The sequence below is a fragment of the Phalacrocorax aristotelis genome, chromosome 3 (assembly GCF_949628215.1).
Source record: "Phalacrocorax aristotelis chromosome 3, bGulAri2.1, whole genome shotgun sequence".
NCBI classification, from domain to species: Eukaryota; Metazoa; Chordata; class Aves; order Suliformes; family Phalacrocoracidae; genus Phalacrocorax; species Phalacrocorax aristotelis.
Window position 1 is genome coordinate 21,402,269 of NC_134278.1, and position 24,520 is coordinate 21,426,788.

Sequence of the window (24,520 nt, forward strand, 5' to 3'; positions counted from 1 at the left end):
CTATGAGTAAGTGTTTTGTCTGCTGTCTACAATAAAGAACAAGAGCAGGTACCACTATCCAGCCCCAATTCAGTGGCCGAACAAATGTGCCTGAAATATTAGGGACAGCTATAAGACCCATTCCCTTTGTTCAATCACACTCCTATTAAGTCAATGACTTTTTGAAGAGAAACAATACTTATGTACAGCTCATACAGTGATCTCAGAGGAGTTTGTTAATCTTCCTTGTGATGTGAAATACAACTTTATTAATGAGTTAATTTTATGTGGGTGTAAGTCCTCTACGTAACTTATATTTTCCTTACTATTTCAGGAAATGTATAAAATGCAAAATAATTGAGTTTCACTTATGTAAACAGCATAAGTCTAATCTTTTACAAACACATTTATTTAATTAATCTATTCAATATCACAAGGGCATACACTAACTCTTTATTAGCTTGCAGCTTGGTCCTCTCAATAGCATTGAACTAGAGTATCTAGCACTCTGTAGCTCTCTATACCCTGATGAAATACTGAGGGTCACCCAATATAAGGCAGTGAATTAGTCAAGAGCACGAAACATTGTTTAGATAGGCAAAGGAATGTGGGGGAGGGAGAAATGAGAAAAAGAGGATACTGCTTCACAGAAGCTTGCTCAATCATAGTGGAAACCCAGCAGAGTGACCAAAAATGAAGACACAGGCTAGTTTGTGCACAGGATATAAGGATCGAAGGAAGCAGGAGTGGACAGTTCTTCCTAGCGACTGTCAGGGATAACAAGGGATGCGATACAGCACTGTTCCTGAATCTATCCAGTCCTGTTTCAAAAACAGGTAATTTTTTTTCCTACCAGCCCTTTCAAAGAGCCCCCCAGTCTTATCCACAGATAGTTTACACCCTTTTGTTCTTATTCCAGTGTTCTCCTTTAGCTTAAATATTTGGTCTCCCTCCATGGTGCTCAGTTTTATACAGGTGGGAGGAGGAGACAAAAGAAAGACCCCCTTTATTTATGACTAAAAAGGCTAGTGTAATTTGTTATAAATCCTTTTTAGGTCTTTGAACATTTATATATGAAATATATATACAACAAAAAGGGTTAGAAAGAGACACAAATTTCTTTTCTTAAAAAAATCTTAACTCCTTTGACCCTTAGGAAGTACTGCTTAAAACTGTAGCTGTCCAGCCACACTCTCTGTGTGCTTTATCTAAGTGCTACATTTTGTATCTATAGCTTAACAAAGACTTCAATTCTTCCTACAGCTCCTTTGTGCCAGGTAGCTGAATTCTTCCATCAGTTTTAATTAGAGTAATTCTGCTTTTGTGCTCAAAGATTATGCACATTGTAAATGCTCATAATGCCAGACTACTTGCTGCTTCTCTAACCCAGGGAATTAAGTGATTGTGAAATAGATGGGGGTAAAATAATAGTACTGAAATAGGAACTACTTCATTGTGGATGCTTTCTTAACAGGTTTAGAGCTTGAAAGGAAGTCAATTTCCACAAGTGAATTACAGAAATTATGTAATATTTTTAAGTATACATTTAACGCAGGTACCATAATGTGGTATGATGTGGACAGTAAAGGTGCAAAAGGGTGCAAATTTAAATGGCAAAAACGTGTTTTAAAGCATGTGAGTTTTATCATTTGCATGCAAAAGACAATAGAGACCAAACTGTAACTTGCTTCTTAATGAGGAATGCTGCCAGATGCGTTCAGTGATGAAACAATTGCATTTCTTAGAGCATCTGGAAAAAGTGAAGTTGAATTGTACAACCCACAGAATTTTAGTTATAGTATAATTTTCTGATTTTATGTAGCTTTATTTTTATGCAATGCTGGCATAGAGAATACTTATGGTGAATTAGCCCCTACAGAAAGGAAATGAAACTCAGATCTTTTTCATCTAATCAAGGTGAAAAACACTTTTTAATTATTTGTCTCACTGTCATCATAACAGGACTGTTATTCTACTATGACCAAATCCCCAAGAAAAAAGCTCAGGAAAATTTTATAGAGTAACTGAGAGAATAAGAAAACCATGAACAGTAGAACTTCCTTCTGCAGTCTAATATTACAAATTAGCATTCTTGCTATTAATATGTTTTTTTTTCTCTCTTTATGTTACTGCCCACCTACACAGCAGCAGCAAGTTTTCTAAAATACATGGTAAGTCTTAACTAATGAAAGCAACTATGTTAAACCCATTAATAAATGCTCCCCAATAAAAGTGTGTTCATTTTCAGTTCCTGCTTCAGCTCTTTGTTGCATGCAGCTGTTCTGCAGCTACCTACTCACCATAACAGGTATTTGCTGTCCACCTAATAGAAGATTAAATCATTCTTTTGAGACTGACAGAGGCAAAGACAAAGGAACTCTGTGAGAACTACCAAGACCAAGTTAAGAAAGCAAAATCTTCAGGAGCTTGATATCTTTTTTTTTTTCTTTGTCTATCTAGTCCTAAAAAATATATTAAAATGCTTTAACTAAACAGAAACTTATTGAATGTTTCATGGTTAAAGAGTTTATTCATGGAAACTTACTTATGGAAATGTTGCAGCTTCTCATACAGCTGTATCTCAAAACTGCATTGTGTTTAAAGGTGACTTACAAATCTCCATGCTGCTTTAGCTGAACCCAAATGTAAATCTCCTAATAACGGGGAAAACAAGCAGTTAGAGTCTGAGATCATTCCAGCAAGCTCCCTCTCAATAATATTTAGGCCTGATGGAGTCTATCAGTGTTGTTTCTGTTCATATGTCTGTGTGTAACTGGAGATAGCTGCTTAGCCTGGAGCACACTGAAACCTTATGCCAGTTCAGATACAACCCCTTTTACTCCATGACCCAGATTGCCCATGCAAAAAAATAATGGTAACAGGAACATATTGGGAAGACAATACACCTAATCACAAAATAAAATAAACCATATTTCATACACAGAGACTAGTAATAGAAAGGTTGATAGGTAAAAACCTCTACATTTCTTTTTCCAACATCCAATGACAGTGTTGGAAATCAGCTAGAGTAAGAAAAGTACAGTATGCTAAAGGTTTTGGCTTTGTTCTTTTCAAACACCTTTTTAACTTTTTTTTGAGGAAGTAACAGTGAAACTATCTAAGAAGAAAATTCAGAAAATGCTCAAACCGTCTTAAAGAGATTAAAAGCATTTCACATAAAAATATTTAGGGAAAAATAAAGGGAGACTCAGTGGGTATCCATAAGGATGGATCTCCCTAAGTTATTTCGCACCATTGCCCTGCCAAGTTGTTCTAGAGAAATCTCCAGAATTTTCCCCTTCCTCCCTCTTCCGCTTTCATGAACAGAGAGGATCTGGAGACAGGAAGTACTAACGTCAAGGTTCTGAAAGTATGTACCTTGATTTTATTTCCTCTACAAATTTTGATTAATTAAGCTCTCTAAAAACATATATATGAGAAGGAAACTGCATATTTTAAGGATTTACTTTTTTTTAAAAAAATATTTAATAGTTACTTAAGTGAGATAAGGGAAAGCACCAGCAAAAGCGCTTTCAGAAAGTCACTGGAACAGATATTCCTTGCTTTCCTACTGCTGTTCCTTTTCTCTCCTCTCTGACATTTTCCTGAGACTTGCTTGTCATCTCTCTAGAAGTGCAACGGCTGCTTGTTTGATTATTCTACTTCGTATTTCTTTAGGTTCCCCAAGATAAAACATACACTGTCACAAAAATGCACACACACTTCTCTACATGTTCAATATAATTTTTACAGAGATTGTTTTCTTATTTCCACTCTACTGCATCTGCATTACTTGAACACACTGCAACTCCTGGAAATAGAGTGTGACGTTGAGGTGGTTTAAGCCACTATTGCTGTTTCTGTGCAATGTCCACCTACTTTTTTAGAACTTGCTTTCATACAGTAAGATGTAATTCCAGCTAAACTTTGCAGTAATGTATACAGACTATTTCAGAAAGTGTGTGCAATTTTATTGTCTCTTTCTTTTTGTTGGCAACTGTTCATCTTTAAAATGCTCTCTAGTAGCATCCAGTTCTTCCAGCGTGTCTTTAAAAAAAGAATGAACGGGAGGAAATGATTGCCTTTGTTCGGGTGTGCGAGTGAGGCAGCAAGGGATAGGGAATACGGAAGCACAACTTCATTTAGATGAAAACCACTTATAACATCACTTTTAAACTCTTAACAGAAATAATTTACTAAAATGAAGAAATCTAAAAGCAAATTTTGCAAAGTACTGAGAAAATGGGAGAGCCATGCAGCTGAAGAAAAAAAATCGGAGTTCCATAACATTCAAAGGAATCAGACAGTCTTCATGTGATGTGAGTAAAACAGTTACTGGTTCTTCTGGATCTGGTAGAATTACCATTCCAATATTAGAAGAATATTTCCTCTATGTTGACAGAACAACAAAATTTCAGTACAAAGGACTAAATATTCAAGTGAACCATGCAGAGTATTGCTGGAAGTACTGAGAATATTCATCTTTGCAGCATTAAGATAGATCTCCAAGAATTGAAACGTGCAGTCTTTCTGTGGAGAAAAATATTTGTCTTCTCCTTCATTCAAGGAGAAGCTCTCATTTCATACTTGTCATATTTCGCTTACACTGTTCTTTTTGACTTCATAATGTTTTCTTTGTTGGGTGAAACACATGTTCAAACTGAAAAGCTTCCTGGAGGAAAAACTAAAACTTCAGGGAATAACCTGAAGTTAAGTGACAGCTTTGGGTCAGAAATGTCTGTATGTCTGTAAGGGTATCTATACGTTTTAATGTAGCAACTACCTGGGCAATCTAGCAAAACAGCAAGCTTTTCTCTTGAACTTTGACCTGTACTGCTGATTATTTCTGGCAGGAATGCTAAGGTATTAAACTCTCTATGGATATTAAATGAAAACTTTATTTTTACTTTCTCCAAATGTCACAAGGTTGTTCCCTCATGTATTAGTGAATTACATATTGAAATATTACCATCTAGTTAGAGCTATAGAACATAACGCTGCGGTTTTCACATTGTAAAACTGTATCTTAAGTTGTTTAAAGATAGAAGTGCATTAATTATTTTAATAACAGCATAAATCAATAAATTCTACTCATTAGGGTATAGACTATGACATTACTACACAGAAATTAGTAAATCACAAGAATTTATTTTTGCTATTTCATAAGCATCTATCAATTTTACAAGGTATAATTTTTATGATTTTATTAGTTGTTCACTATAATTCTATGTTTTTATTATCTTATAGAATTTGATATGAGATATTCACTGAGCAGTTAGGCATTACATACCTTTTCAGGCATGTCTCTCCAATTTTTTCTATTTGATCATTTTCTTTCTGATATTATATGGATAAAATTCATAATCTATGTTCCACCACTTGTAACTGAATTCCACAAGACTACGCAGAGAACTTTAATTCTAAAATAGCTAACACAGAACGGATGATGGATTAAGGTATGAATGAAAATAAAATTTCAATATCTCAAGGAAGCTAAACAATTTTCATATTTATGCCTTGTGTCTCAGTGAATCAGCCTGTTGAAGTCCAAGTTCATCACTCCCTGCCAAACATGCCAATAACACATTAAACAGTATTAACACAAACATCTGATGTTATCAAAGATCTGGCAAAACCGCTTGATATCTACTGGCTAAAAGCAGTTCAAATTCTGAAAATCTAAAACAATCCCCATTAAACGGATTCTCCATTTTAATGGATATTGTTTATTTAGTGATTTCTTTCTGTGAGACTACTCATAAACAAAAAGAAATAAATGTTTCTAAGTACTTTCCTCGGTCAGTGAATAAAACTACAATTACATTTACATTTGTGTGAAATACTAAAAATGTGTGAAACACACAAATTTACTATAAACATATATAAGTAAGACATAGTAAGAAAAAATATCATGTAGTACCTAGTTCTTCATTTTCTATACCTAAACCCTCATTTCTGCCTTTTCTAGCTAATGGAAATAAACCGTTATCTTGAAATGGGATTGATTTCATTCAAACTTACATTTGAACTATCATAGAATCATAAAACAGCCCAGGTTGGGAAGGGAAGGACCTCAAAAGATCACCTGGCCCAACCTTTTGTGGGAAAGGGAGCTTAAATGAGATTATCTAGCACCCTGTACAATCGAGCCTTGAAAAGTTCCAGTGATGAAAAACCATCACGTCATCTACGTTTTGCTTACAGTGGCTACAAATAGGCACTTCAGTGCATTTTTTCATAGGGCAGTGTTCACCTTGGGGACTCATTAAAATCATTCTAAATCTTATTTCCCTCTTCCACTAAGTACAGAGAGAGAAGCATCCAGGATGCACCACAAAATACCAGACAAGGAGTTGCCTTTATTAGGGACTTCCCTGGGTTTCCCTCAAATACTGTTGCAGAGAACACTGTGGACAAGAGGGCTGTTCACAGAATGTGGTACGCAGAAGAAAGATGATCCAGACAACCTTTCTATCCTTCCATCTTTACAGGAGATCGCTTCTACTGTACTGCCACCGAATCGCTGAGCCCTACTGTCAGCCTTCACAGCTCTCCCTTATCATTCACCTGCTTAAGCAGGTCCAGAGGAGGGCCACAAAGACAATCGGGGGCTGGAGAACCTCCCACATGAGTCCAGGCTGACAGAGTGGGGTTGTTTAGCCTGGAGAAGAGAAGGCTGCAGGGAGACCTTACAGCGGCCTTCCAGTATTTAAACAGGACCTACAGGCACTCTTTATCAGGCAGTTTAGTGACAGGACAAGGGGTAATGGTTTTAAACTGAGAGAAGGTAGATTCAGATCAGGTAGGAACAATCTTTACTGCAAGGATGGTGAGGCACTGGAACAGGTTTCCCGGAGAAGTTGTGGATGCCTCATCTCTGGAAGTGTTCAAGGCCAGGTTGGATGGGACTTTGAACAACCTGATCTAATGGAAGGTGTCCCTGCCTGTGGCAGAGGGGATGGACTAGATGATCTTTAAGGTCCCTTCTGACCCAAAGCATTCTACGATTCTATGATCCTGAAAAATTCTGTCAAATCAGAAAATTGTCACCTCGTGTTTCACTTCCTTTCACAGTTTATTGTGAATATCTTGATGACTGAAGCTATGTGGATACCAGGTGGTATCCCTTCACTGAGAATTTCAACCAAATTACCCTTCCCCTCTGCTTTCCCTTCTCTCTCCCCTCAGGAGAACTGACTGTTCCTTTTGTGTTGCACAGGGTGAAAACCTGATTAGCCACCAGGGAAACAAAATTAATTTTCCTCTCAGATGAGCAATACAGAAACTGTATTAATCTCGGATTTTCAATTTTCTGTGTTCAAAGTCACTCCACACCAATATATTATTTCTAAAAATAAACACATTTTTCAAGGAAAATAAATTATTTTCAATTTTCCATAGTCTATTGTATTATTCACTGTAGAAGCAGGATTTTCCTCAGCCCTGATTTTGAGTTATTTATGTTTGTATCCATACCCTTAGCCAGAACTAGGGTGTGATAGTAGCAGCTTGAAGAATTGTGGAGAAAAGCAAATTCTAGTAATTAGAATTGAAAAACAGGAAAGCCAATTTGTTGTGAAACTGTTGCTGACAGACCAGCTAGTTGTTTGGCTTGCACAGAAGTAATCACCTTTTAACCTTCCTGGAAGTTCAAGGGTCGAGAAACAAAACTATGTATGTGGTACAAGCAGGATCAGCTATTTACATAAGAATCTGCAGACTGTCAGTTGTGAAGATGGTAGGTAGCAGACAGAACAAATTGGTCTCCTTCCCTACCATTCCCAGATCTTGTAGCCTTCTCTCCCACGTATTTACCCCAGTGGGTCTTAAGTCTTTAACATCTGTGAGCCAAACTGACAAACAATGAGACAAAATCTTCCATTTAGTAAAATGCAGATTATCTGATTTTGTGCCTGTTCAGCATACCTCTTCACATGCTATAACTGTGAGCCAGCAGATATTTTAAAATGGTAGAAATTAAGAACAAAAGGGGAAAAGTCTAAACAACAAGGAATCCAAACATGCCATTGTGAAACAAAATAAAACAAAAAAACCCAAGAAAATTCTTGAAAACATCTGTTAGAGCGACAGTTTAAAAATAAGACAAAACAAAAAACCTAAAAACAAACAAAGAGGAAGAAAACAACACCCCAACACTAAAAAACCCAAGAAGCATGTTGCTTTTGTCCCTTAATGGCTTACCACTATGGCTGGCACTAGTGAAGTAATTCAGTATATCTACCTTTGTCACCAGCATCCCTTTTAGTAGTCTGTGGTGGGTTGACCCCAGCCGGCAGCTAAGCACCCACGCAGCTGCCCACTCACTCCCCCCACCAGCAGGACAGGGGAGAGAATAGGAAGAATAAGAGCAACAAAACCTTTGAGATAAAGCCAGCTTAATAAGTGAATCAAAGACAAAGGTAAAAACAAATCAAGTGATGTAAATGCAATCACTAACCACCTCCTACAAGTAGACTGATGCCCAGCCAGTCTCCGAGCAATGGCTGCTTCCCCCAGAAAACCCTCCCCACAATTTTTATTGCTGAGCATGATGTTATATGGCATGAAAAATCCTTTTGGTCAGTTCAGGTCAGCTGTCCTGGCTGTGTCCCCTTCCAACTGCTTGCCCATTCCCAGCCTACTCTTTGAGATGGGGAAGAGTGGGGAAAAGAGAAAGCCTTGATGGTTTGCAAGCACTGCTCAGCAATAACGAAAGCACTGGTGTGTTATTAACATCGTTTTAGTCACAAACCGAAATACAGCGCCATACTGACTGCTATGAAGAAAATTAACTCTACCCCAGTAAGGCCCAGTACATAGTCCCTTGGATCACACAGTACAATTCATAATCTTGAGTTAGGTATTTACAAAACGGGTCTTCACCACCTAGAATGCAAGCAGCACAAAGTGTGTTCAAACTGTAATGGGAGGATGATATTTCGGAAGTCCCACGTTGAAGTAGATGAGTGAATATGTAAGGATCATGGTGCCAGATGAAAATAAAGCAAGCCAAAAGAATTAATAACCTCTGACAGGTTGCCATTGATTAAATACTTTGTACAATATTAGCAACGTTAAGTATTAAATGCAGCGCAGCATCAGCTGAGACTACCCAAGCCTCATTGCTGAATGTCTTTTGAACAAAATTGCTGGAGTGCCTCTCACCTCACTTGACTGACACACTTAGAAAATAGCACGCTCTTTATAGAGGTAGAAGATGCAGATATCACTTCCTGAAAGTGAGATGAGTCCTCCATCCTTAACCTTCTGCTTTCTGGACAAGTACCCTTAATCACTCATCTACTATATTCACAACTTAATACATTGTAACACTACCTTCTTCAGCGGTGTTTCTAGGTGCCCAAACCTACTGCATTGTAGATAAAACTCAATGTTGATGTTTTATGTGGTTTCTGAACCCTAAATGGAACTTATGGGTGGGACAGCCTATTTTGCATACCTTAAAAACCCTACATATGAAAGAAGCCCTTTTTGAAGCAAACATTGCAGTTCCGGATCTGTGCCGTACCAGAAGTTTAAACACATCCACTCTGAACAAAGAAAAAGAATAGGGATCCATGGACCCTCAAAAATATAAGCTGAAGGCTTCCTTTTTTTTTTTTTTTTAATTAAATGCATCACTCAGGCTTATTCCTAAATTCAGTATCAATTTCACTTCAGAAGTTTATGTGCCATGTTTGTGTGCAAGTGCACACACTCTGGGCCTCTGTAATCCAACAAAAATGAGATGAGAAATGTTTCTCTCCTTACAGGTAGCAGACAAGCGCATCATTGTTGACCTGTTCCATCTACAAATAGCAGTCACTGACAAACAACTGACTCCTACAAGCTGAAAGCTTAAGGACATTAAATGAACCCCTCTTTTTGAAGCATTTCTTTTCAATTGATAAAACGCAATATTCAGATAAGGAGATTCTTATTTTGGATGAGAAATCTCAATGATTATTTTATAAAAATGCAATGATGTAATTTTAATAAAAGTAAGAAATAAAACACCTTCCATTCTCTCAGGAACTCTGGCAATAGCCTACCTCATCTCAAATCTCATAGAATCGGCCCGTTCTTATACCACCCGACCCATCTATCTAACCCCACCCTGATTATGATAGCAGGTTGTGGTAGTAGAAGAGTCTCTTTGCAGATCTATCTCCTGGCCCACTGAGACCTCTCTTGCTGCTGGAGCTTCCTCCAGCCATACAGCCTCCAGTTGTTCCAGGAAGTTTTGTTTAATGCTTTTACTGAATTCCCAGGTACAGGGCAAAGAGCAACATGCATTTCTCTGTCATTTCTCATCACTGCAGCACAGCTGTGTTACATCGACAGTTCTGGAGTGCTTCTTGGTACTGAAAAACAACCCTTAAGGGATGTAACTTAATGTTTTGTGGGGAATAACTTTCAGGAAGTTTAGCGTTTTGTACGTGCAATAACAATACAAGCAGCAGGAGGGCAGTTCACCAATACACAATAGACCTGACTCTGTGCTTTACTGAGATTGTCTGTAATTATTCTAGAGATTCGGCCTGATGGTATTAATCAACACAAAGAAAGGGACTGCAAGATCATGCAGCTGCACTTTATCTTGACCTAGAGAGATCACCTCCAAGTAATAAAAGCAAGTTTAGTTCCTTTGCCCATGTAATTTCTGCCTTGCTGATAAGACTGTCAAAACCCGTGTCATTTATGGTTGCTATAGATGCTGTTCTGAGATACAGTTGTCACTGATAACTGTCAATAAACAGGCAACAGGGGGTAACAATTTTTATCTATACACTCTTGCACTGCAGACTGGAAAAGTGCTGCACATGGAGTGAATGTGAACTGGCTTTATCTGCATACAGGCAATCTGATAAATCAAATAAACCATTTAAAAAGTAACCATTATTCAATAAATTATTTTGTTTCAGTTTAGACCAAACATTGTGGTAAACTGTGGTTCAAAACCACACGAAATAACTGGAAGAGTAAAAGAGAAAAAAATAAGCATATTATTGACTGCTGCTTTTCTTCAAGTTGATGAGAATGGCAAGTGCCCAATACATTTTCAAATTAAATCTGATAAAATTTTCATAGTTATAAGACTAGGGAAGTATCCTTACAAAACAGCCTGAAGCTGCTAAACCTTTGCCCATCCATAACCAAACCAGCATTCATCGCTGCAGCAGAGGCAGTGGCCTATCAAAGCTCTATGGTATAGAACCATTGGAAATGATGTATGGGAGAAGGATGGGGCTGAGTTGTCAGTGGTTCGGGTGAGAGTAGGCAGCACAGGTAACAGGAGCTATGAAACATGTTATTGCTAGGAGCCTTTGGGATATACCTGCTCAAGAGCTGGTGATTTGTTTCAGTGGCTTCCAAACCTGACAGGTTCCCCGCCATCTCCCATCTTCTGTGCTTTTCAATGCATTAGTCTGAGTGTTGCTCAGGAAGCGATTTTCCAGCTGGGGTAGAGTATGAAGTGGAGGGGAAAGTGCAAGAAACGCTTCCAGAACATTGGTCTAAGATATTCATCTTAGGCCCACTGGAGAACATGTGATGGCAAAAATATTCTGGAAATGGAGCCAGCAACTTCTGGCTTACCCCTTGTCTAAGCTCTGGTAGGTAATATAGAGTAACTATTGATATGTGCTTTTTTATTTGAGGTTTGGCTGGAAGCATCTAAGCACTGAAAATGCTACAGAAGTAGCATTCTTTAGAAGAAGAAAGTAGTTCCTTATTTTATTTTTTTCCCAGAAGTCCTTGCCATCTTAATTCTATAAAGCAATGTAAAAAACATTTAAATAATTTTCCTTCTAAGCAAATAAAAAACTCACTGGAAGACGTTGGTCTGTTTCTTGAATATTACCAGGAAAATGAATGCACCAGTGACAGAGTCAGCATATTGTGCTAAAACTAGTCATTGTAATTCCATTCTTCAATCTCAAGGCTCCTCTAAACTGAACATCACCAGATTCAAAAGCTATGCAAAAACTGCCACTGCATTCCATGGTGTGCTGTACAATCCTGGGCAAGGCACCGTTTCAGTGTGTCACAGCAGCCACACACCTGGTTTTCCCATGGAAAGCAAGATACAGAGATGTGCGCCTTAATCTCCTCCAAGCTTGCAGTTGAGATCTTTGTATGTTTTCTATATTCTTCTCTTTCTTGCATGTGGGTACAGGCTTATTAGGTACAACATTTCTTTATTACGGCTATTTATTATCTACAGCCTTAAAATCTCTGGAAGTACCAGCTAGGAATTAGGATGAATCCAGTATTTGCACTCAGGCTTGAGGACAGAAAGTGCATCTTAGTCCTATGGATAACACCAAAAAGACCCAACGTTTAAGCATATTTCTTGCTTCTTAATTAAAAAAAAAAAAAACTTCCACAAAATCTGATAAATAGCATCTTAAAATGACTTTTACAGAATGACATGAAATTTCAAAATATGTAACACCACTGCTTTCTTAATTCCTCCCATTCTTGTCCCAGCATTTAGGAACTGTTTAAGTATAACACCATATGCTATTGTCATTACTATCTATACTTCCGTAACACCTGAGAATTCTTGACATGAAACAGGAGCACTGTGCAGGGCACAACAGCCACAACAACAATGTATATGGTACATGAATATAAACAGGGTACAAGTGAAATTGTTATATCATTTCACTAAATAAAATAACCATATTCCTTTATACATTTCCCATCAAGAATCCCCATGTTCTCACACAAGTGCACGTTTAGAAATAGGTAGCAAAACATTTATTAGATTTTCTGTTTTTCAGTGCATGCAGGGGTAAGACCTACAAAAGTCGAATCCCTTTCAATCCCTCTGAAGGCAGCGGGAACCAAAGTTTTTAAATACTTGAGCAGGTTCACTTTTGATAATCACATAAATGACAAACCTGACTATCACACTGTCTTTATAGTAAAAAAAGAGTAAACTCATATGAAGCAAGGCTAGAGACAGAACAGGACACAGGATATTCTGTATCTTTTAAAAAAATCAAAGCGGAGCGACTTACCACTTCTTCATGGGTAGCACTTTCTACATTTATACCATTAACCTAAAAACATACGACAGGGAGAAAATTATTTGCAATGTGTAAGTTAGTTAATGAAAGAAACACAAAGGCAAGTATGAAACAAATGTCTGTGGAAAAAGTGAATGTTTACTGACCTGTATTATTGCATCTCCTATAAATAACATTCCTGTTTGGTCAGCTGTGGGATTACAGAAGGAGCACATTTTAATTGAAAGTAGTACTGAAAACGAATGCTATATTCTCTTCAGAAATCGGTTTAGCATGCTGTTTGTAACCTTCATTTGAAACTGATTTGGTTGCGAAAATACCAATGGCATAGCAATCAGTATTCATCTTACAAAGGTAATTGCTTCCCAGCAATTTTAAACAAATTAAGAAAGTAACTTTCCATGCACAAAGAACTTATTTAATATGGAATACAAATGTCATTTCTCACTAATGAAGGATTTCATTAAATTATGTGGAAAGTGTGATTCACACTTTTCATTATTCTTCCACAAAAGGGAAATAGGAATTTCTGAAACTACTTAGCAATTCCTTTCCCCCTGAACAAATTTACAGGGATGCTATAATTAAAGAGGTTGTGCCTAGAATTTAATACGTCTCTTTAACATGAAGTTTGCGTTAGCTTTGTTCCTGAGAATAACAAAATACATTACTCCAGTCTGTAATTTGCATGTTTCCTGCCTTAGAGAGTTAATGGGAACAATGCAATGAAACTGCAAACAATTCTGCACAGATACAAACAATGGCATTTTTGAGGTGAATTCTATAACTTTTAAATTTTTTACTTTTTAGTGGAATTTAAGGACGTTTATCTCTTGGAATGTATTACTTAACTGAAAGTAAAGCTCTGATCCTGAAAAGATTGATATGCTTAAATAAGGCATATTAGTCTTATATATGATTGTATAGGGTCACAGCTTGAGGCTTTGAAGAATGTACTGAAGACAGTATTTTGAGAGACAGAAATAGAGGTAAAAAAAGAAGGAAAAAACTGCATAGAATATTCTCAGCATTTCCGCAATATAGCTGTTGCCACTACAAATGTACCTTTGGTACAAAATAGCTTTTTTATACAAAATTTTTGTTTCTAATAGATTTTTCATCACTCTTTTGGCAGATAAAAGATAACAGTTCATTACTCATACTTTTATGAGTACTTAGGAAAGATTTCACTATTTATTTTAAATGCCACACTGCAAATTGTACTGAAGGTCTTTACCCCACTTCTCATCCTACTTTGTATTTAAAAACATGCACACAATTTGTAATAGCTGGTATAGAAAAGAGATATCTATGTAGAGAAATGCAACTGAATTAAAGCAGTTCAAAAACACCATGAAGCAATGTGAAGTAGCCGATATTGGGTACATACATTGCTAGAGGAACAGGAATGAACATTTGCTTGGGCAACTCTATACTAAACTTCTGTTCAAGATGCTAGTAATACATATACCAACAGTGAAAAACATGTGAATCATTTTTAATTCAATGCTTCTATTAGAGCCATTGGGCTGCTTTAGGAAGGTGGGAGCATACTTGAATTGGAAATAGAAGAAAGAACATGTGTTTGAAGTTCCAGCTGCGGGAAAGTAAAAAAAGATAGAGTCAAAGGGTGCATGCCTTGTCCACTATGTGTGTTTGACTCAGAGCTGAGAGGAGAAATTTTGAGTATGTCTGTATTAGTAAGCAATGAGGCAAAACAGAGACAGATCAGGAATCAAAGCAGTTGGTGCTGAGGCTTCTTGTGCCCACACTGTATGGGTTTCAGGGATTTTAATTCAGGTCAGTTAGACTGGCTTCCCAGTCTGAATGCTCCCAGGTGATGTGAAGCTGCCCAAGGAAAGCGAGTGCACAAAACTTTCTGTTTTCTGGGCCCCGAAGCAGCCCATCCTAAGGCACACCAGTGCCACGCAGTGATGCACTCCTGCTGCCAGTAATAGCCGCAAAAGGCCGCAATAGGCGGAAGCGGACCTTGCTTAGAAGTAGTGCAATTGTCCCTCCAACTTGAATCAATGCAGAGCCTGGACATCAGCTGAACAAGGTGTAACACAGGGACAGGGGGTTTCCAGCCTGCTTCAGGAGGACACCACTAATAAGCCAATCCTGGAATATTATTCTCTCTGTGCAGAGATCATAGCAGGACTTGCACTTCAACTCACTGCAGCAAGGCAGATGTCTGTGTTTGTACTTCAACAAGTACCAGTCAGTTGATCTGCAGGCCACAGATGTGATGAGGATGGCACATGTCCGCAGCAGGCAGCATTGTTTTCCTGAGGCCCTGTCTTGTTGGCTCTTCTGGGAGGCCAAAGCACCTGTTGCCACTGGGAAATGGATCAGTTCGAAACAGCAATATTGACAAAGCAGCACAATGAAAGAAAGAGGGGCTGGGATGCGAGAGATGAGTTTGGGAAGAATTTCTGTAAGATGTGAAAACAGAAAAATGTAGAGCTGGTAAAAAAGGAAAGCATACTGAGCCAGCAAATGGGTGAAAGGTGAGATCATGATGGAAGAGCACGTCACAAAGACTTGCAGGCACATAGGTATGACCGTCCTCCTGGATATTCATCTATCCATGACTCGCAGCATAATGGCACAACAGCACAGTGGTGTAATCTTGTCTAAGTCTTCTGAGAAAACTGCTTAGTTCTAACAAAACTTATAACAAAACATGCAGGCTAGGGTCCATGCAAAATAGGAAAGACAAAATTCCAGACACAGGTAAAATACTTGAGATAGGGCTATTTAACAGCTCAAGGCTTGAAGAGGAAAAACACTGACATGAAAAGGTATAAAATCTCAAGGAAGAAAACCAGGTAGCTGCAGGATGGTAACTCAGCAGCACCAAAGACAAAGGCCTTCCAGGGAGCAATGAAGGCTGAACATTTCCCCCCGACTGTTGACTACCAACTCAGCAAAGACTCATCGGTCATTCCACAGGGGTGACAAGTCCTGCAACATCCCCAGCTAACTACTGTGTGCGTTAGCCAATAAATTTTATAGTTTAAGAGCACAAAGCAATTATATCCTGCTTGCACAGTCTCTACACACAGTCAAAGCTGTCCAGATAAGTAAATGAGAGAAGGAGCATTATGTGGTCGATACCAAATGCTCTATGAACTGAAACGAAGCACAGAAAATGGGGACAATCAGGGCATTTTCTCCAAAAGCACATTATGTTGCAAACTAACCCAATAAAGCAGACACCTCCACAGCTGCTGGCGTGATGGCCAGTGACAGTACTCTGGCAAACTATGCTTGCAAGTCTGTGATGAAACACTTTGGTTTTAGCCAATTGTCTGTAATTTAAAATCAGTGATGATTTCTGACAGAAATATTTCCACAAATCAAATTGTAGAGGACATGTCACTTTAATGGAGAAGCTATACTATAGTTTACAAGTACAGTAGAAATAAAGTGATTAGAAAACCTCCTTGGAAAGAGACAAAAAGGCAGTCTTGTTTTAAATTCACAAGTGATACTAAAGTAGAACAAAAGCATCAGGGAAACACACAGGGGCTTATGTGGAAGGAATTATATGAAAAGTAGCATTTAAAAAAACCCTTATTTTTGAGAATATTAGACTTGAGAAACTTTCCCAAAAGCAAATGACCCACCATTTGAGTCATTAAAAAAAAATTCAGAGCGAGCCATGAACTACGGAAAAAAGAGACAGTAATTCTTTCTAGCTTTGCCTTGTTTCCTTTTCATTCCCTATCCATTAGGGCTGAAGAAGGGCTGTATTAAATTTTCCAAAATTTGCAAGATTGTGAAATGATAAGTTCACTGAACAGACTCTCAGGAAATTCTGACTTGCCACACGTTAATTGATGCACAACTCTATGCATATTTGAGTCTGTAAATAATCTGATGTCTTTATATTTTTCAAGATTGATCACAATACACTTTTCCACTCAATTTTTGTTGAATTCCTGAATCACACAGGAAACATACCAGGTACTATGTCCTCCAACATTACTACTGAGGCACAAAAACATGCTCCTTAAAGCATGCATGAGTTGCTTTGACTTCATGGACCTCTCAACTCATAAGCTTAACTTTAAATATATGAGTATTTCACTGCATAAAGAAAATCTAAAGGAACAGTTAAGAAACTATACAAAATAAAAAGAAAAGGCTACAGAAGTTGGTATATAGTATGCAAGAGACTGCTCAAAGTTATCTAGATGCATTTTTCCCTCCTCCCCTATGAATTAGACATAACTCAATCATGACTGTAAAGCTACACTTGCTGCAGTTTGCTTTATTCTTTTTTTTTTTAAGACAAGAAGTTTGACATTTTTAATCTATGCTTTAAAACATAACTACAATAACTCAAACATTGAAAACTGCCTTGTTAGGTAAGTTTTTAAAAGTGAACAAACTCTTCACAGGACTTGGTTAAACTTCATTTCTTTGTTTAAATAATAAAAAACCCACAACTTTCCAAATTTCTGTTTCTAACCATGATGTTTCTTTAGTTTAGTTTTCTTCCTCTTTATACGTGTCCAGTTTATCATGTAAGGAAAAGCTGTAAGTCACTCACTAATAAAATGCGTTTCACCAAACACCCATGCCATTACTCTAATGTGCCAGGTTCCCCACTGTGAGTTAAGTGGCAGATGGGGAACACACTGTAAGAACCAATTCAATGTGAGATGTACAGGATGAGAGAGGTGAGGCAGGTACTGGACACAGGAGTAGGCAAAGACTGGATGTAGCAGGGAGCACGGGTTTGGAGGGATAATAATGGGCCTTATGTGAATAAAGGAGTAGGACATTCAGCAATGCTACAGAAATTGCCATTGATCCGCCTCAATACCCTGATCAGGAACACCTTAATGGCAGAATGAATCTCCTACTGACTCACAGGATATCAGTGAATAAAAATGCTACTCTGGGAATAGGTTATGGGACTGTTGAAAAGCCGAGGCCACCCTGCAGAACAGTATTTTAGCTGGCACTTTGCACAGCTGCATAGAATACAGCATTTTATCTGCAAAGTTAACACAAGATAAAACTGTTTTGGCCTGGGAAGTCAGACTGTCCTCTCTTCGACTTGAACTATATGAAGAACAACATGAACTATAACAGTGCACAGGTACCACAGGGATCACCAGGAAAGACTCTACCTTTCATCCATGCATCTGAGCAAGAACTGATCAGTCTGGACATAGTTTTCATTGCAGTTTGGCATATGGCAACATGTGCACGCAACTGATACCAAGAATTGTCTAGGACAATGTACATGCTAGCAACTGCAAATTTCTTCTGATTTTGTTCCGTAGAAGAAATACTAAGAAACCTGGTCTCTTTCCATCAACTGCACCAGGTAGGGTCCTGTAGGCTACATAAGGCTGTGTCTTTCTTGTAACACTGGAATGGTTTGTAAAGTCACAGGCAGGGATCCTAGGTGGAAAGCTGACATGTGCAAGTGGATGGGATAGTGACCAAACAGGTAAATTGGTCAAAAGGCAATGACTTTTGCTGCTGTTCTTAGAAGCCTAAGATGGGAGAATTTGGGAAACCACAATTTATAGCAAGAAATTGGCACTCTTGTTCAAAAGTGAAAATTATTATTTTGTTCCTTATAAAAACCTTGCAGTTATTAGAATGGGAAAATCAGGGGGAGCATACAAAATAATAATCCTTTAAAGAAATGGACACAATTAATTAAATGTGATTTCTTGCTGCTCTGTGGTGACAGTAAAGCTGAGAGCAAAATCTGCACTTTGTATTTTAACTAGGCATTGCCTAATTTGACTTTCTGCTTTCCTTCTCCTCCCCACTGGCATGTAATTCAAAATAGTTTTATAGCTCTTATTTATTTACTGCCCCAAGATTACTACTGTACTAAGAAGCTACATAGACAGAAGCTAAATATAGAGTGGCAACTAGAGGATAAACATATAAATCCGTAAAATCAAAAGACATTACCTGACAATATTGCTACAATATTGCTAAGAGAAAAAAATTGTATCTAAACACTGTAAGTTCTGGTCTTACACTGCTATAAAATCAACCGGGGTACTAACCTTTTACCATATCATGATATGTAGTTGCATCAGATTCAAAAAAACTTAACAGGATTGGTTTGGCTGAATACTTGGATAAGAAACCCATATAACAACTGCTGCTGCAATAAGTGATGTTTTCTGAGTCAGTAAGACATTAATTCATCGTTAAACCAATGCCTTACCATGAGTGTAAGCAAAAGTAAACTTCCAGAAGACACTCTGCTATTTGAGATTTGAGTAAGTTATGAAGAATGAGAGATGATTTATTACTTTTTACAGTGATAGAAATATTTGTCTCAATAGCTTAGCCAAATTCCATGCTAGCTTGTGACATTAATTTCTGGCTTTATTTCATAGAAAATACCATTATTGTGGTTTTTGTAATTTCTTAGAAACTACTGTTAAATACATTGATATTATTTACTGGAAAGGAAATGGCTTTTGCTTTGAGAAAGGAACTTAATTCATAACAACTGCACATGTTCCTGGAAAAGACCGGTTTACAACACGTACTGTAGACTCCTTCATATTTTGGGTATACATGAGTACTGCTGTTATTATCAAGACGACATCGAAAAGGATCTGGGGGTCCTGGTGGACAGCGTGCTGGCCATGAGTCAGCAATGTGCTCTCATAAAGAGCATCCTGGTCTGCATAAGGAGGAATGTTGTCAGCAGGTGGAGGGAGGTGGTCCTTCCCCTCTACTCAGCACTGGTGCGACACACCTGGAGTGTTGTGTCCAGTTCTGGACTCCCCAGTACAAGAAAGATGTTGTCTTACCAGAGCAGTCCAGTATGGGACTTACTGAAGGGACTGGACCACCTTTCCTGAGAGGAGAGGCTGAGAGAGCTGGGACTGCTGAACATGGAGGAGGAAAGGGTCAGGAGGAATTTCTCAATGTTTATAAAGACCTGACAGGAGGGGACAAAGAAGAGGGAACTAGACCCTTCTCAGTGGTGCCCACTGACAGGACAGGAAGCAATAGGCACTAGTTGAAACACATAAAATTCCATCTGAACACAAAAAAACACTTTTTTACAGTGAGGGTGACCAAGCACTGGCACAGGTTGTGCACAGAGGTTGTGGTGCCTCCATCCTTGGAGATATTCAAAAGACACCTGAACATGCTCCTGGGCAACTGGCTCTGGGTGGCCCTGCTTGAGCAGAGGGGTTGGGCCAGATGACCTCCAGAGGTCTCTCCCAACCTTAGTAACTCTGTGATTTGCAGAGGTGCATACAGGAATATATTTAATATGCTTATATATTTTAGCATATTTTTTCAAAATACCACTAATATGAAATAACGTTAACCAATTAAGGAAGTATTTGTTGTAACTAAAGATATTCTGAATGAAAACAGGATTTAGTTTAATCCTCAGATGTTGACTCTTCTCATGAGAATTATCTTTCACACTCTGTGCAACCTATCTCAGTTGCTGGATCTTTTTGCTAAGAGAAACCTGGGCTTTGTTTTCCTAATCTGCATTGCTTCACCAGCAACAGTGATACAGGAACTGCACTAATAGAAAAGAATAAGCATCATGAGGAGCAAAGAATCACAGATAGGAGCAGGTGGATTTCCTTTGAAGTTTTGAGTAAATTGTGCCAGGGAAATTTAACAGAATCATCCCCCAAAATTATACATGGATAGCAGAATCCCATCTGGGAAAAGGTAACCAAGCTGGGTTCCACTGCAAAAAAACCTGAAATGATAGACATTTCTAGCCATATAGATATGATTTTTAGTGTCATATCTAGTATTGTGCAGTAACAAAACATTATTTCCTCTGTTCCATTGCTGTCTTTTTTTTCTTCTCTTCCCCTTTATCTGTCTGCATCTGTTTATCTTTGTGACTTCCCATCTCTCCTTCCCTATTAATTTTCAGTGTCAGTGTCCCTTAAGGGCAGTTCTCTCACCTCATTCTCCACTCTAATCTTGAACGATCAGCAACTATGTAATTATTTCTGGAATTATGACCATCTCATGAGATTTTTTTTTAAACAGAATTAACTTAAAATGGAGATTTTACAGTAGTAATAAAGCACACTGAAAACACAAGACACGAATTGCTAAAAATGTTACCTTTTTTTCAAATGAAATCATTTAATTCTAAAGAAATCAGAAAATATTGAACAGGAAGAACATTACAGAGCTGAATTTGTTTTGAGGTCAGGTGCTTGAAACTGGCTTTGCTCCTTCACCTTCTCCTTTTACATGACCTCAGCAAAAAATAGGTTTTCAGACTGTATTGCGGTTTTACTGATAAAACCATTTTTCTCTCAATGGTTAGCACTGAATACAACTTGAAAGGAAAGCTATTTTAACAAAAAATTTCTAATATTTGTCACTGCAAACTATTAATGAGATAATCTTAGCTTTATTACAAACAAATATTGCTTTATATTTTATAGATGCCAAAAAGTAAAATGAGGAATATGTATAAGGGCAAATAGTAATCCCAAAAGGATACCAGCGGGCATACAGGAACCTTAACCTTATAAAAACAAATCATTTTATTCCCTGCCATGACTTTTAGAAGGCAGATGAAATTATAACTGTCTTCTGAGGCCAATTTCAAAATACCATTTTGTTACTATTGCCTAGTAATTCAGAGAACCTATGTTACAGCCAAAATCTGCTTTTTTTTTTTTTTTTTTTACAGAATGGTTGCATGTATACCAAAATTGAGAAGACTAGATCTGGCAAAGTCCTGGGTTTTATACTATTTTTAATTACATGTGCTTTGAAAGACAGTATGGAAAAAAGTTTTGAAGTTGTTTAATTTCTACCCATCTAACTCTTAGCAGTAACTAAAGCAGAAATTATTAAAAGGCTTTTTGATGGTTTTCTGACTGCAAACAGGTTTGTGACATGAGCTGCATTGTCAGTTTATCACCTGATGTGTAAAAAGTCCCAGCATAAACTGTGATTAAATAGACTTTAGACCTGCTTTAGGAAACAAGAGGAGAAAAATCCAGATGGTCTGAGTTTCCTGCAGAAGTCCAGGTATTTCTATGTCTCAATGCAAGATCCTTAAGCCAAACCAAATGGCAATGCGATTCTTGCAGGCATTTCCAAAAAGTAACATTACAGTATGAACTGAGTGAAGAAATCCTAGACTCAACAGGTTAGTTCTTTAATTAAGGAAAGAGTCCTACTGTAGCTGAGATTAGCTTGTAGACGTTGCAGCAGAGAGCACCCACATGAATTATTATAATGATAAATTCTTACAAGAGAAAAATAGTTCCCGTTTTACATGCATTTAGTAAATCAGTTCTTCATAATTTGATTTTTCCTTTATAGAAAAATACCAATTCTCAAAGTATGGAAACAAAATTGGAACATTAATAGCATAAGTACTTTAAAATTTTGGCTTTTTAAGAAAAGTCATAACAGTCATGACAACTAAAGATGTGACTATTAGAAAAGCAAAGTAGATTTTTTTTTTGTTGTATCTTCAGAAAATTTGAAAGTGCTACATTACTACTGTCATTTATTACTCGGGACATTTGCCTAACCACAGCTAGTAAGTCCCTTGAGTTTGAAAATAAAAGTAAATCTTGAATTTTCAAGATTTCGAATTGACTGAATTTCCTGCAAATCAACTCGTGCATCTTATGTGGACAGAACTCAAAATAAGCAGCAATAATTAAGAAGCAAAAGCAATAGTTATAACTATGAATGACTTACACTTTGTTTTTTTGTTTTTTTTTAAATGAAGTTTTACCAACCAAGCATAGATAATACTCCATTAAGAGTCAGCGAAAAGCTATTTAAAATTGCAAAAATGTGGTATTTCTAGCAATACGGTTATTCGTGATAGAAGCTCTAGGTACTCTATATGTATAATCAATCTAAACTCGATAATATTTTCAGAATTACTGCAGTAATTTTCAGGGAAAAATAGTTTGTGCAATTTAAAATTAATGCATCACTATGTGAATAAATTGACAAAGGAAGGTAGTACAATGTAAAGGAAGATGAATCTGATCACACAATTGCAATATTCTAAGGCATAAGGTTAACTCTAATAAACATATAATTAGTATCACATGTGAAAGGCTTTCTGAGATGAATAACATAAAAGTTAGACAAGTTATGAATGTCTAATAATACAAACATTATATAAGGAAATAAATTATAATCTGGCTTACTCAGTCTTTCATTCCAAAATATGTAACTAAGTTTCCATTAAATTCTATTATAGTATGACAAAAAGTTTTAAATGCTGTAGATGTGGTAACTGGTAAACAATCCTGGAGACTAAAGGAGAATGCCAAAAGCAGCAGAAATACATGCTTTAGAGTTACAAGAAAAGAAGAGATGTAGTTCCTAAAATAGCCCAAATAGTCTTTAGTTCAGAAACCACTAAAGGAAAGATAAGAACAGTGAAATGACCAAAAATAGAACCTTTCTGAAATTGCCAAACAATGTTAATAAATTTCTCATATTATTCCATGTGACATTACCTCCAAGCAGAAGGGTTGTTAAATTTGCTCTTTCCATCAGATATTCTGTATGATCCTTGACTGCTTCTGATTGAGTTTTACTCTGATTTTAATTAGTGTCTTTCAATGCAAGGAGAATCTCTGTTACAGTTAAAAGATATTTTTGGTCTTGCTTCTCCAGCTCCTGTACCAAAGCACTGTGGTAAAAGCAAGCTCTAAATCAAAGTCCAAAACACCATCCTTCCTCAGAGGGACTGCAGGCAGTTCACTGCTGAACATATTATCAGCCAAAACCAGCACACTATATAGTTCTCTAATTTCTCTGCACAGAATAATTATCATTAAACTTTTTCTTCAAACTGGACTGAGTAATAACAAATTCAAATAGCAACTTTAAGAGCTATTTAATTAGATTTCTGCAGTTCATAAAGAACTACCTTGTCAATCAGAGGTAAGTGAATAGAAGAAAACAGAAACTGTACATGTCAGTGGCATCCTAAGGCCAAAGTTTGTTCACTCAACTGCTACCTGGAAGAGACGACAACTAAAACAATATAATGTATTTTTCATACCTTTCTCTATTTAGTTTAGAATACAAGAAAGCTAACCATAATATTATAGGTCCACTGAAATTATAAACAACGTTTTTTCAGATTTTATATATACCTTTCTGTTTCATAAACTGCAAAATGCACCTTACAAAGAGAATATTAATCTTAAACCCCTATAGAACTGAAATACAATTTCCAGAACTTAATGCACACATTTTTAGACACAAACACATATACATATCATAGAATCATAGAATCATTAAGGTTGGAAAAGACCCTTAAGATCATCAAGTCCAACCGCTAACCTATCACTGCCAAGTCCACCACTAAACCATATCCTCAAGCACCACATCTACCCTTCTTTTAAATACCTCCAGGCATGGAGACTCAACCACCTCCCTGGGCAGCCTGTTCCAATGCCTGACAACCCTTTCGGTGAAGAAGTTTTTCCTAATATCCAATCTAAACCTCC

General features: G+C 37.3%; 1 protein-coding gene across 1 annotated transcript in view; it reads right to left on the bottom strand.

Annotated features, from left to right (window-relative positions):
* The window catches only part of SNTG2 (syntrophin gamma 2), a 183,846-nt gene that overhangs the window by 123,190 nt on the left and 36,136 nt on the right, over positions 1–24,520 (bottom strand). Inside the window, exons 5-6 of the mRNA XM_075089724.1 lie at positions 13,163–13,206; positions 13,008–13,049 (exon numbers count right to left, since the gene is read on the bottom strand). Coding sequence (XP_074945825.1) covers positions 13,008–13,049; positions 13,163–13,206 — 86 coding nt within the window. The remainder of the gene's footprint in view (positions 1–13,007; positions 13,050–13,162; positions 13,207–24,520) is intronic.